Genomic DNA, 13,599 nt, shown 5'->3' with positions numbered 1-13,599 from the left:
TCCTCTTTGCTCTCCTTACCCTAAGCTGCGTGCTTTTAGCATTGTTTCAGAAGTTTGTTTTCTTTCTTTTTTTTTTTTAAATTTACTTATTTATTCATGAGAGACCCAGAGAGAGAGAGGCAGAGACCCAGGCAGAGGGAGAAGCAGGCTCCACGCAGGGACCCTGATGCGGGACTCGATCCCGGGACCCCGGGATCACGCCCTGGGCCGAAGGCAGATGCTCCACCCCTGAGCTGCCCAGGCGCCCCCATAATTTCTTCTTTTTTGATACTGACCTCTCTGAAAATGAAAAGGACCATTTTGACCTTTCCTTTCATCTTTCAGCAACTTCTGTCCGCCACCTTTTGTGGCCAGTGAACAGGAGAGACAGCAAAGACCAAACGTAATGTTGGCCGAACATGAGGAGGCAGTTGAACCCCAACACAGGGCTTTTGAGAATTGAGAATTAAAACCCTGTGCCCAAATCTGAGGCTGAAAGAGGCCCTGATGCCCGTTACATGCTTAACTAGAAATCTGACCTCCTCCCGCTGTCCGCCCCAGGAGGAGGTGGGTTGCTGGGGAAGCCTCTTGCCTCGGACATGCGCCGCGCGACACACCGGAGTCCCCACAGGCCACGCTCACACGCCCTCCCCCCCCCCCCCCCCCCAGGCTGAAGGAGGACGCCAAGAAGGTCATAGAAGCACTTGGAAGTAAACAAATCAGGAACATACAGTTCAGGTCCAGCTGGGTATTTCTTACAGCAAAAGGCTTCGAACTTCCTGCAGACATTCAGAGAGAAAATGTGAGTGTTTTTTTTTTTTAATCAATGTCACTTCCCACGAGTGGTTAGTAGTAGAAGATGCCCCGTGATGTGAAAAGCTGTGGGCTGGTGACGGCTTCCTGCCTCCACGACACTCCTGCGCTAAGCGCGGGCCACACAGGGCCACACGGAGCCGGCTTCCCCGGCTTTGAGCCCTCGCTTCTCCCGTGGGAGAAGTCCCTGTGCCTGGGACCCTGCATTCCCGCGTCCGGGGTGAATCTCGCCTTCCACGCAGTGGGTGCTTGGTACGTCACTGTTAGTAAAACAGTCCATCACGGGTGCTTGTGACCTTGCCCATTCCATCAGGAAAAGGCACTCGATGGAAGGTCGAGTCGATTCTTTATGGGCCGTTGGTCCCACTTTTCCGTCGTGCTGCTGCCAACACAATTCGTGGCAAGCCTCCTGTGACCCGCCTCTGTTCGGAGGCTGGTGACAGTGCTGGCACTGTGCGTGCGGGGGCCAAACACAGCATAAGCGTGCACCGTTGCCGTAGCTCGATGCATGATGGATTGTTAAGTCCCCCCCCCCCCCACCACCACCGTGTCCTCTTTATGGAAGAATAGTAAAGAGCAAGAGAACAAATCTAACGGATTAACTTGGTCACCTGTGAAGATTCCAGCTGAGCACTGGCACACGATGTGGGAGTCACAAGCTGGCACCTCTTTTGGAGACGCTGCCTTTTAGGAGATGGGACAGTTTCCAGAGAGGAAGGGTTGCCAGCACTGCCGTGGGGTGGTCACCGACTCTTCCCAGGAGAAGGGCTTCCTTTCCAGGAGCCAGAAACTCAAAGGAGGCAGGGAATGGACGTGTCCTGGCCGTGTGAGAGGCTGCTCCCGACCTGAGGCTGGGACACCTGGTCCAGGTCCCCTCCCGGCACCGTCTGCTGTGGTTCTGGGTCTGGGAAGGGAGACAGAAACAGCAGCGGGACCTCTCCTTGTTGGCAGGACCACCCTCGCTGGGAAGGGGGGTGCGTGAGGTGGGATTTCAGTGTGGCCCCGCCCCAGATAACTCATGACCAGCTCCCAGGGAAGGCCCACGGCTTCTGTGATGCCCCTACTCTGGGGGTTCAGAAATCAGGGTTATTTTAGCACGCATCTAGAAAAGCATGTTTCCCCTTGTACCTCTCACGTTCTGCAGACAGGAAGCCAATCATACAGAACACGTTAGAAGCATGTACCCGGTGCCCTAGCATAGACTTCTCGGTACTAATGAGCCATGTGGACACCCGGTGTACAGTTGAGACCTCAGGGACTTGTCCTAGTCAGAGAGGCATTCCCCGGGCTCTGCGTGGTACCACTGTCACGGGCCTTCACCGCCTGGACACGCACCTCGTGGTGAGGTAGGCCAGGCACAGCGGGGCAGGGGGGCTTGGCTTCCAGTGTCAGGTTTGCCAGGGGCCACTTGTGATCCCACATGCCCAGCCACTTTACCTCTGCGGGCCTCGCTCTGGTGCCCCGGGCAGTGAGGTGAAAGCTAGGTAGCTCCTCGGGGCCCAGCGGCTGTGATGCGGGGATGCGCCCCACGGACCCGTGGCCTTCGTCAGGCTGACCCCGTGTAGTAATGCAGCGTCTCCTCTCTCGCCCCCGTGCATGATCGGTAGCAGTCTGGCATGTTTGGGATCTCCAGGCTTTACCCACTCAGCTGTGTGGTCCTGGGAAAGTTACTTGACCTCCCTGTGCCGGAGAATCATCTCTAGCAAGGAAGGAATGAAAACTGTACCTGTCACATAAGGGTCCCTGAGGGTTACATGAGACTAGCATGCAGGGCCCAGCAGGGAAACTGAGCAGAGCCCTGGAACCCAGGGCAGATTCCTGGAGCTTCCCCTGCCCCTTCCCACCAGTCCACCCCCAGCCTGCCATTCCCAACCCTACACAGGCCACCTGAACCAGAGCCTCAGGGTGGGGCCTGACTGGTGATCCTGATGCAAACAAAGGGTTGGACCCATTGCTCTGATTTTCACGACAGGACGACAGGACGGAGGCCTCAATTCCTTGAGCACATCCCAGCTTCCCCCTAACATCACCTCCTGGCCTCTCTGTCCCCCCTCCCCCCCTTCCCAGCCTCCCCCAGCTCCCTCGGCCTCTCCCACCTGCCCCAGGTCAGGGACCCAGCAGAGCACAGGCCAGACCCCGCAGGAAGTGCGGCCCCCATCCCTGTGCCCTCTGGCACCCGAGCATCCACAGGATCAGAGAAGCCTGGCGTGAGGCTTGAATCCCTTTTTAACTCAGGGTTAACATCTCAACAGACAGGTTCCCTATTAATGTTCAGCTGAGACACTTAAAATAAAACCTCATTTGAATTGCAAAGTAGCAGTAGTCCTTTCTCTCCTGTCTCCTTTAGAAGAGAGTTTCTAGAAGGAGAGGAATCAAGGTGAGAGTGGGTATCCAAGCGCTGCCCTGAGTTTAGAGGACCAGAGTGTTTTGGAACGGGGGCTCTACGGGAACGTCGGGAAAATGCTTGTCTTGCCTACATGTGTGGGCTGAAGGTTCTTGTCCCAGTTGTTACAAGAGCATGAAGATGAGACCTGAATGCGGTGAGCAGCTTTCGTGGGAGCTGTTAGAGCTGTGGCTTGGGGCACGAAAGGCGGTTTGCCTGGATGTTGGTGAGGCCTGAGCTGGGGCACCAGGGCCTCAAGCCAGCCTCACCCAGAGCTCAGGTCAAGTGCTATTGGAGGAATCAGTGTGTCTTCCTGTTTGGGAAATGCAGACTCACTGCGTGGACTTCCCCGAGGGTGCTGTGTGGCTGTGTGGGGTGGGCCTCCCAAGCCCTGGCCCCAGCCACTGTCACATGCATCCCCCCGCTGTTCCCAGAGCCGGCTTGCCAGGCACAGCCCACATGTTCACCAGCCCCACTAACCCACTGAACTGAATTTTAACATGTAAGGGACTTGCTTTTTTGTCCACACTGTGGACCCTCTGAAGGGTCCACACAGCCTTGTTCTGCCTTCCTGTCCTGCCTTAAAGGGAAACTGTCACAGCGTCCAGAGCCCTTAAGGAAGAGGATGTCCTAGAATTGCTTGCAGCAGGAAACCACGTGGGGTGGCATCAACTTTGACTTCTGAACGCACAGTACGTCCAGGGAAGGAAAAGCGACCACATCTACATCATGGATCTGAGGAGAACCTGGGAGAAGCTTCTGTTGGCAGCTCATGCCATTGTTGTCATCGAAAACCCGGCTCCTGTCAGACTTTAAGGCAGATTCCGGTTTTATAAAGGAGGAGGAATCTGAGACCCACAACTAAGAAATGAAGGAGGAGAGGAGTCGGAAGCAGTGTAGCCTGGGTTTGGACCTAGACTCTGTCCCGCCGAGCTGTGTGACCCAAGGACTCTGATGTCATGTGTCTGAGCCTCCTTGTCTTCACAAGAACCGTGGGTGGTCAGCCTGCCCCGCGTGGTGCACTCAGCACGGGGCCATCATCAGCATCCCCTCTGGCATGGTCTCCATCTTGGTCCCTGGTGATCTGGAACCAGAGCAAAGACCCCTGCAGCCCAGCCAGTCCCTCCCTACTGGTATTTCCATGCTGCATATGCTCCACACGCCAGGGAAGCCACTGCCGCTCCACTCTGCTCTCCTCTACGCGTCACACAGCTCTCCCATGCTGGGCCCTGGGGAATGAGTCATGTTTGCAATAAGTGGCACTGAAACAACTGGATATCCTCATGCTGAACAATAAATTTTGGCCCCTACGTCACACCCTAGACAAAAATTCAGTCAAAATGGGTCAAATATCCAGATGTAAGAGCTAGAACTACTAAACTCTCAGAAGAAAAGAGGCGTAAGTCTTTGTGACCTTGGGTTTCTTTGATATGACACCAAAAGCACAAACAACAGAAGAGAGCACAGGTACCATCCAGAAATTGCAAAGGTAACTCACAGAATGGGAGAAAACATGTGCAAATGAAGGACTTGTATCCAGAATATATAAAGAACTGTTACAACTCAATAATAGAAGGACAACCCAATTATAAAATGGGCAAAGGATCTGAATAGACTGTTCTTCAAAGACATGTAGATGGGCAACAAGCGCGTGAAAAGATGCTCCTCCTTGGCCATTAGGAAAAAGCACATAAAAACCCCAGTGAGACACCACCTCCCACTCACTAGGATGGCTGTAACACACAAAACAGTAAGAAATGTGGATGAGGATGTGGAGAAATTAGAACCCTTGTTCTAATTTCTGGAGGAAATGCGATATCCAGCCGCCTTGGGAAACATGCTGGCAGTTCCTCAAAAAGTTAGACATACAGTTACCAGATAACCCAGCAATCCTACTCATAAACATCTACCTGAGAGAATGAAAACATATGCTCACCCAAACTTGTACAAGAATTCACACATCAGTATTACCCATAATAGCCAAAAAAATGGAAAACAGCCAAATGTATTTAAATTCAATAGAATTTAAAATTCAAATAGAATTTAGAAGTCCATGCAGTGAGTCTGCATTTCCCAAATGTCTGATTAATGGGTAAAAACATGTATAATAAGATACGGTATAGCCAGTCACTGGAATATTCCACAGCCGCTTAAAGAGATGACTTGCCAATCCATGCTACAACATGGATGATGAACCTTCAGACATGCTAAGTGAAGAAAATCAAACACACAAAAAAACAACATATTAGTATTAGCCCATTTATATGAAATTTCCAGAATAGGCAAAATCCATAGAGATGGAAAGTAGATGAGTGACCACCCAGGGCTGTGGACAATGGGGAGTGACTACGGACAGGTATGTGCTTGCTTGTTCAGATGATGGAAATGCTCTTAATTGATTGTGGTGGTGGTGGTGGCATACCTCTGTGGACTATTGAGTCCACAATACTAAAATTATTGAATTATACACTTTAAATGGGAAAATTTTATAGTATGTGAATGACATCTTCATAAAGCTGTTATATAAAAAGGAATGTAAAACTGGAATTCCATCGTCCTATAACAATGCAGATTATCAGATTATTCTTCTTCCACATGAGGTCAAGGTGCTCCATTATGGGTGAAAGAATCAAAGATATGAAGGACAAAAGCCCAGTCAGTATGAACACACAGTTGCTGAGCAAGGGACTCTATAGTTTCCCTGAAAAAAATACAGCCCTCCACACAGGGAATTGAAAATTAAACATTCGAGCTTTGCTGTCCAATATGGCAGCCCCTAGCCAAATTTGCATTGACATTTAAATGTATTTAAATTAAATAGAATTTAAAATTCAGTCCATCAGTCACACTAGCCACGTTTTAAGTACTCACGAATCCAACATGGCTGGTGGCTACTCTACTGGACGGCGTAGATTATACAACATCTGTATCCTTGCAGAAGGTTCTAGAGCCTTATTAACACCTGGTTCAAATATTAAGAAACACGTCGTGGAAAAAAAATCAATTACCCAGAGTAGGTTAGAGCAAATCCCACTCTAGGAAGTGATGCTCTCTCTGAGTTTGCTCGTAGCTGACATGTTAAATATTTGTTGAATAAAATAGTGGATAAATCAAATTCTTTTCTCTTCTTTCCACAGATCAACCACTCTGATAATGCAAGAAACAGATACTCGGGCTGGCCCGCAGAGATCCAGATAGAAGGCTGCATACCGAAAATGCCAAGCTAACGTTGCACGGCCTTAATAAATGTGTTAATGTGTAGACCAGTGTGGTGTGGACTGGCCCAAGAATCTTAACCAACAGTCAATATTTGATGAGTATTTGAGGTTTGTCTTCAGGCAAGCAGTATTTGCTAGTTGTGTGCAACCTCAGCCCACAGTCTGTTTATGCCAGAATTTCTGTAGCGAAGGCGTTAGCAAGCAGGAAGAGTAGAAGGGATGGGAACTGCGAGGGAAGGAGTGGATGGGGTCTGGAGAGGACAGGCTGGGGGAGGCAAGGCCTGCTTGTCCGGCTGTGGACCTGCGGTGGGATGGGACCTGAGCGTGAGCCACGTGTGGCCCAGGCGGCTGTACAGATAAGGCCTCCTCCGTTGCATTACCACCAAGCCCACCGTCCTTTAGGACTGCCCTCTCCTGGGGATCCCTGGGTGGCGCAGCAGTTTAGCGCCTGCCTTTGGCCCAGGGCGCGATCCTGGAGACCCGGGATCGAATCCCACGTTGGGCTCCCGGTGCATGGAGCCTGCTTCTCCCTCTGCCTGTGTCTCTGCCTCTCTCTCTCTCTCTTTGTGTGTGACTGTCATAAAAATAAAATTAAAAAAAAAAAAAAAGGACTGCCCTCTCCTGCGGGCTTGGCAAAGCTGCCTTGGTCAACTCCCACCGAGCCCTTGAACGCTCCCGGGGCTCGAGAACTTACTACTCCTTCACCCCACAAATCTGGGCATGCCTGGCCCCTGGCACCGGCATCATGATGGTGGAGGAGACCCAGGCAGATGCAAAGGTGGCACTCCAGGTGTGGCCTGTGTGTCATGGGGTGGGCCGGCAGGCTCTGCTCTCAGGAGGACAACTGGATACCCCACGCTTCCCAGGAGACACATCATAAGATCCGAGTGTCCAAGATATCCACGCTTGGTGACGGGTGGTGAAGGGTGAAGGCTGTCCCACAGTGCATCTGATTTGGGGTTGGGGAAGTCATGCCATTGCCAAGCACCCTTTTTTTTAAAAAAAAAAAGAAGATTTTATTTATTTGAGAGAGAGCGTGAACATAAGCAGGCAGAGGAGCAAAGAGAGAGGGAGAAACAGACTCCCTGCTGAGCCGGGAGCCCGACGTGGGACTCGATCCCAGGACCCCGGGATCATGACCTGAGCCGAAGGCAGACGCTCAATTGACTGAGCCCCCCAGGCACCCCATCAAGCGCCCATTCCAACACCCTTCCCGAGCCTGGCTCTGAGGTCGGATCGGTGATGCCTCCCGAGCCTGTTTCATGTGGGAGAGGGATGGGTGAATGCGTTCAAGCATCTTTATCAACAGGACTCCTGTCAAAAACCCAGCAGCACCAGGCACCTTGAGTTTCAGCGCCATCGAATCTGGTGCTGAAGTCATCAAACACCCCAGTCTGGGTGGCTTACGACGGCACGGATTTCTCCTTCGTATGACAAGTGAGTCGCAGGTCGGCCAGGGCTTGGCCGCTGGGTGCTGGGAGCCAGAGGAGGGTCCCTGTCAGCAGGGAAGCCAGGAGGAGCAGAAATCCCAGGTGCCCTCAGAGCTCCGGTCAGGACATGTGTGAGCCCAGGAGGTATCAAGCACGTAGGGGAACGTGGCTGTCCTCCCTCAGGCAAGGGGTGAGTCTTTGTGAGCAGGATACGCTGACCCTGAAAGCCAAGCATGCTCTGGCCCAGGGAGGAGCTGGCACCTGCAGGCCCGCCGCCCTGAGCAGCAGCCCCTCGGGGAGCCAGGGCCTCTCTCTGCAGAGAAGTCTGCAAACCACAGGGTAAGACTGTGGCTCAGACCCTGTTAGGGACTAAATTAGGTCCCCACAAAACTCCTAAGTTGAAATCCTAACCCCTGGTGCCTCAGAATGTGACCTTATTTGAAAGTAGGGTCCTCATGGTGTAGTATGTCGGAGGGAAGTGGGTGGACCGCAAGCCAGTGTGACCGTGTCCTTATGAAAAAGGGGGACGTGGACACAGAGCATAGAGGCAGAGGTCCAGGTGATGCTTCTACAAGCCAAGAAACCCCATCAGCAAAGCCCTAGAAGCCTGGGAGGGGCCTGGAACAGATGTCCTCTGGAGCCCGTGGAGGGTGCACGGCCCGGCCAACGCCTTGCACTTGGGTCTCCAGACTGAGGGAGAATAAATGTCTGCTGTTTAAGCCGCCCGGTCTGTGGGGTTTGCTATGGCAGCGCAGGGACATGGATACTATTTTTACTCTGGCGGGAATTACTACATTTTCATAGTCCCATTGATTTTATTTTTAAAATTTTATTTATTTGTTCATGAGAGACACACAGAGAGGCAGAGACGCAGGCAAAGGGAGAAGCAGGCTCCGTGCAGGAAGCCCAAAGTGGGACTCGATCCCAGGACCCCGGGATCACACCCTGAGCTGAAGGAAGATGCTCAACTGCTGAGCCACCCAGGCATCCCAGCCCCATTGATCTTAGTTCACTGTCAGCGATGAGGTCCCAGGGCCTCCCGGCTGGGAGCCCTCGGCCTCTGCTGGCGCCCGCAGTGGCCCTCACTGGCATGTCCCTACCTGGCGCACAGGGACCGTGAACGGTCCGTGTCCTGTTTCCTGCCCACGAGGGTGCTGAGTGTGGACACGTCCCAGCCTCCTGGGCGCCAGCACCTGGGAGGGCCCCACGCCTGTTCTCACTGTGCCACCTGCTGACGCTCGCCTGCCAAGCTCACCGCCTGCCAAACACGCAGCTTCCTGAAAGCGTCCTCCTCAGCGGCGACTTTGGCCATTTTCCCTTCATCAGGCTTATGTTTTCACCCTAAACTTTCATTTTTTTTTAAGTTTTTATTTATGATAGTCACACAGAGAGAGAGAGAGAGGCAGAGACACAGGCAGAGGGAGAAGCAGGCTCCATGCACCGGGAGCCCGACGTGGGACTCGATCCCGGGTCTCCAGGATCGTGCCCTGGGCCAAAGGCAGGCGCCAAACCGCTGCGCCACCCAGGGATCCCCCTAAACTTTCATTTTATTCCATTAGGTAGTACGGCCTTCAGTGGACTGGCTTCCGCAACAGCACATTGGAGGGGTCAGGCCCGGGTCACCGCTGCGGGTTACAGCCCGGCCACAGCGTGTTCTTTCTGCAGGTCTTGTGGAATGTTCCTGAAAGCCATTCACGGGGGAGTTCACAGCCCGAGAGCAGTCCAGCAGCAGGGCGGCTGTGCTGACACTGTCCTCGGCCCTGAGCTGGGGACTGTTCCCTCCCCAAAGGGCCCGGTGCCCCCACCGGGCACCTCGCTGTGTCCTGCCCTTACTGGGAAGCTCCTTTGGCCCCTGCTTTTGGGTTCTGGGTTCTGGACCAGGCAGCTGGGGAGTGTGAGTGTGGTCAGTGAGGAGGCAGCAGGGGCCAAGGGGCTGGGGGGGTCAGTTGGAGCTCAGAGGACCTGGACCTACCAGAAGGTGGATGCGTGTCATCGTGCACTTGCCCAGACCCTCAGAACGCCCATCCCGGGGAGCGAACTCGATGTTAACCATGGACCCTGAGTGATGACGTGTCGGCGCAGGTGTGTCGACTGTGACAAAGGTACTACTCCGGTGGGGATGTCCATGGTGGGGGAAGCTGTGCATGTGTTGGGGGACGGTGGGAATGGGAAAGCTCTGTAACTTCTGCTCAATTTTGCTTTGCACCTACAACTGCTGTAAAAAAATAGTCTAGTTAAAAAAAAAATCTGCCAATGACACAGAAACGGGCAACAAGCCCTGAGCGTCCTACTGGCCCAGCCCCCATTGGGGTGAGCCTAAGCCCCCCTCCCCAGGGCACAGCAGAGGTGAGCTCTGCAGGGAGGGGTGCAGACCCTGCCCCTCCCTATGGCAGGTGCAAGGACAGTTGCAAGGGAGTCCGGAAGTAGCTGCCCCTTGCGTGCAGGGGACCAGGGTCTCAAGCCCCTGCCCATGGTGCCATCCACCAGCTGCAAGGACCCCACGGCACCATCCTCCAGCAGCAAGGACCCCACGGCACCGTCCACCAGCTGCAAGGACCTCACGGCACCGTCATCCAGCTGCAAGGACCCCATGGCACCGTCATCCAGCAGCAAGGACCCCACAGCACCGTCCACCGGCTGCAAGGACCTCACGGCACTGTCATCCAGCTGCAAGGACCCCACGGTGCCATCCTCCAGCTACAAGGGCCCCACGGCACCATCCACTGGCTGCAAGGACTCCACAGCACCATCCTCTGGCTGCAAGGACCCCATGGTTTCATCCACCAGCTGCAAGGACCCCACGGCACCATCCACCAGCTGCAAGGACCTCACGGTGTCGTTCCCCGGCTGCACGGACCCTGTCCCTGCAGTTTGAGTGTCTAGGTGTCCCTTCTCCTTCCTGGAGAGGCCACCAGGTGAGGAGCAGGCAGGAGGGGCAGACGGAGGTCCCCAGGTGCTCTTGCAGCTCCCCCTGCCCCCCAGGATAGAGCCACCCTGCCCGGCTGCCCTGGGGCCTGGAGCTGCAGATGCATATGACGCCAGTGGTGAAACAGAAGAGCCTCGCCTGCATGCAGGCGGCTGCCCCGCTCCCCGCGGGGGGCTCCGGGGTGACACCACTCAGCTTCCGACCCCCCAGCACATAGATCTTGAAGACCATCACCCGAGACCTCCCAAGGCCAGGGTTCTAACAAACATTCAGCCTTTAAATGCCTTCTTTAAAGGAAAACTTGCTCACAAGGGCAGGAAGTAAAATGAAGGAACAAAGAAGTGTTTGGTTTGGTTTGCTTTGGTTTTGTTTTTTTATGATTTTTATCTAGTGTTAGTTTCGATTTGGGGGAGCGTCAGATGGAGGCCTGCTTCTGCCTTCCTGCGCAGCCCTGGCCTCCTGAGGGCTCCCGGGGCTCCCCACCCTTGCGCTCTGGGGCTGGGCAGGCCTGGCTCACTTCCACTCACAGAGCGGGGGACCTCCGGGACCCCTTGGGCATGCGCCTGCACTTTTGCAGGTGACCTGACCTAGGACCAGCGGGTCAGCTGGGCCCGGCCTGGGCCCCCAGCTGGGAGCTGCCTTCAGCGTGGCCCCTGCCCTCTCGTGGTCCCAGCGGAGGGCTCTCCCCGGGCAGGGACCCCACACCAGAGCGAGGGTGTGCACCCAAAGAATGGGGCGTTGCGGGAAGCTGTGGACGTCCCTCCTCCGGGCTTGCAGCGCTTAACGTTAGCCCCGTGTGGCACCGGCGCGCTGCCCCGGGCTGTCCCAGGACATTCAGATCAAGACCTGCGGACACCCCGGGATGGGAGGCACATGTGAGGGGCTAAGTCAGTTAGGATGGAGCCGAGTAAGATGGCAGGCCCTCAGGCTCCCTAGCCTCCTTCTAGATGCCCCTCCGTATTGCACAGCAACGGGTAGAGCACCCCGACGCTCCCCGACGTCCTCAGGACCGCGCTGCTCTAAGGCGCTGGGTCTCCGAGTGTGGCCTGACACCAGCCTCCCGCTGAGGACTCCTCGGCGATGCAGATTCCCGGGCCGCAGGCCCCAGGGCTCGGAGCAGCACCCTCCCCCCCAGTGCGCCCTGGCCCCCCAGGACCCCCCAAATGCCGCTGGAGGCTGAGGACCACAGCGTGAGTCTTGGAGGGGTGTGTGCTGCTGCTTCGGTTTCATTTCTGTGGCCGGGATGTTTGGTTTCATTTCTCTCCCTGCAGCTCAGGAGTGATCCACTCAGCATATATAAGCAGGAAGCCAAGGAGGGCAGGATGACTCTGCTCGCATCGGTTGCAGAGGTAAGAGCGGGTCCCCCCGGGCACGCGGGGTGGGCTGCTTCGCGACGTCTTCCCACAGCAGGGGCACCTCCTCAGAGGGCTTTCCAGGAAACGTGGCTTGTGCCACAGGGCAGGAGGCTAACGGGCACGTTTCTGAAGCTGCCCCATGTGAGATTTGGGAAAGCCTGTGCTGGCGCTGGGCCCCAAGTGCCTTCCAGAGAGGGGGTGGCTGGCCTCGCAGCACCGGGCAGGCCCCCACCCTGAATCTGACCAAAAGCCCTGTGGCCACAAAGGGGCAGCTTCTGGGCACGCTTGGCTGGGCACGCGCGGTGCACACACACATCCGGGGGTGGGCTGGGAGCTTTGCGCCCCCGTGACGTTGTCAATTATGATAACTCGTTAACTCTGGTCACCTGCTATATATCACATCCCCGTAGTCAGTGACAACGTAGTTAACAATGCTGTGTTGCATGTTTGAAAGCTGCTTGGGAAGTAGGTATTGAAAGTCCTTATCAGGAGAAAACTGTATGTCCGGAAACGGATGTTAAACCAGATTTACTGCAGGGATCATTTTGCAGTCTGTGCAAATATCAGAGAAAAATATATGACATGTAAAATGTGATTTTTGAAAAATATTTTATTTATTTATTCATGAGAGACCCAGCCAGAGAGAGAGGCAGAGACACAGGCAGAGGGAGAAGCAGGCTCCATGCAGGGGAACCCGATGTGGGACTGGATCCCGGGACTCCGGCGTCACGCCCTGGGCCAAAGGCAGACCCAAATGTGATTTTCATCCAGTTCCCGGCACAGAGCTCCGGAAATGCTTGGGATTTCCTAAGGGGGCGGGGAGGGGAGCACGCATTGTCTTCTGTGATGTTAATGAGGTGACTTTGGAAAGCATCTCAGGAGAGGGCTGGCCCAGCATTAGGGTTAGAACTTTGAGCCCCACCCCCTTGGAGCTGTGGGGAGGGTGGGCCCGGCGGCACGGAAGCTCCACCCCTGCCCCCAGACCTCGCCCTGGGCATCCCTTCCCTCTCCACCTGTTGACTCTGTCCCTTACTGCTAACCCAGTAACCTCGTAAGTGACCTGTTTCTCTGAGTTCTGTGAGCCGCCCTGGCTAATTATTCCATCCCAAGGTGGGGGTGGTTGGAACCTCTGATGCGTAGCCAGTGGGTCAGGGCACAGGTGACACCGTGGGCTTGCGCGTGGCGTCTGCAGTGGGCCGGATGGGGGTGCGGTGTGTGCAGGAGCCGGCTGCCAGGCCTGAGCATGCAGCCTGTGGCGTCGGGTGCTAGTTTGGGGGTACATGCGAGAGAATTGATTTAATTGCCCAGTGTTGTGGAAGAAAATACACGTTGGGACTAGTCTCGGGGCCTCAGGTGCCTTCTTGCTTGTGGCATGGGTGGCACCGGGCCACCTTAGCGGCATGCTGGAAAACGGGCTCACCTGAAAGGACGGGGCACCTGGCTTCTGGCATTCGCCACCCCCCCCCCACCCCACCCCCCCACCCCACCCCCCGTC

The 13,599-nt window shown here is 55.1% G+C and overlaps 2 protein-coding genes across 3 annotated transcripts in view; both read left to right on the top strand.

The window, feature by feature from the left end:
- Positions 1-6,436, top strand: part of FAM3B (FAM3 metabolism regulating signaling molecule B) — a 32,612-nt gene extending 26,176 nt beyond the window's left edge. For both annotated transcript variants that reach the window (XM_025983364.2, XM_025983362.2), the window contains 2 exons: positions 649-781; positions 6,313-6,436. In XM_025983364.2, coding sequence (XP_025839149.1) covers positions 649-781; positions 6,313-6,402 — 223 coding nt within the window. In that variant the 3' untranslated portion in view covers positions 6,403-6,436. The remainder of the gene's footprint in view (positions 1-648; positions 782-6,312) is intronic.
- Positions 6,437-10,370: 3,934 nt separating this feature from the next.
- The window catches only part of MX2 (MX dynamin like GTPase 2), a 34,240-nt gene continuing 31,011 nt past the window's right edge, over positions 10,371-13,599 (top strand). Inside the window, exons 1-2 of the mRNA XM_072740033.1 lie at positions 10,371-10,738; positions 12,021-12,098. The gene's annotated coding sequence lies outside the window, so the exon portion shown is untranslated. The remainder of the gene's footprint in view (positions 10,739-12,020; positions 12,099-13,599) is intronic.

The sequence above is a fragment of the Vulpes vulpes genome, chromosome 15 (assembly GCF_048418805.1).
Source record: "Vulpes vulpes isolate BD-2025 chromosome 15, VulVul3, whole genome shotgun sequence".
NCBI lineage: Eukaryota > Metazoa > Chordata > Mammalia > Carnivora > Canidae > Vulpes > Vulpes vulpes.
Note: the sequence above shows the minus strand (reverse complement) of the source record. Positions and strands in the feature narration are given on the sequence as shown.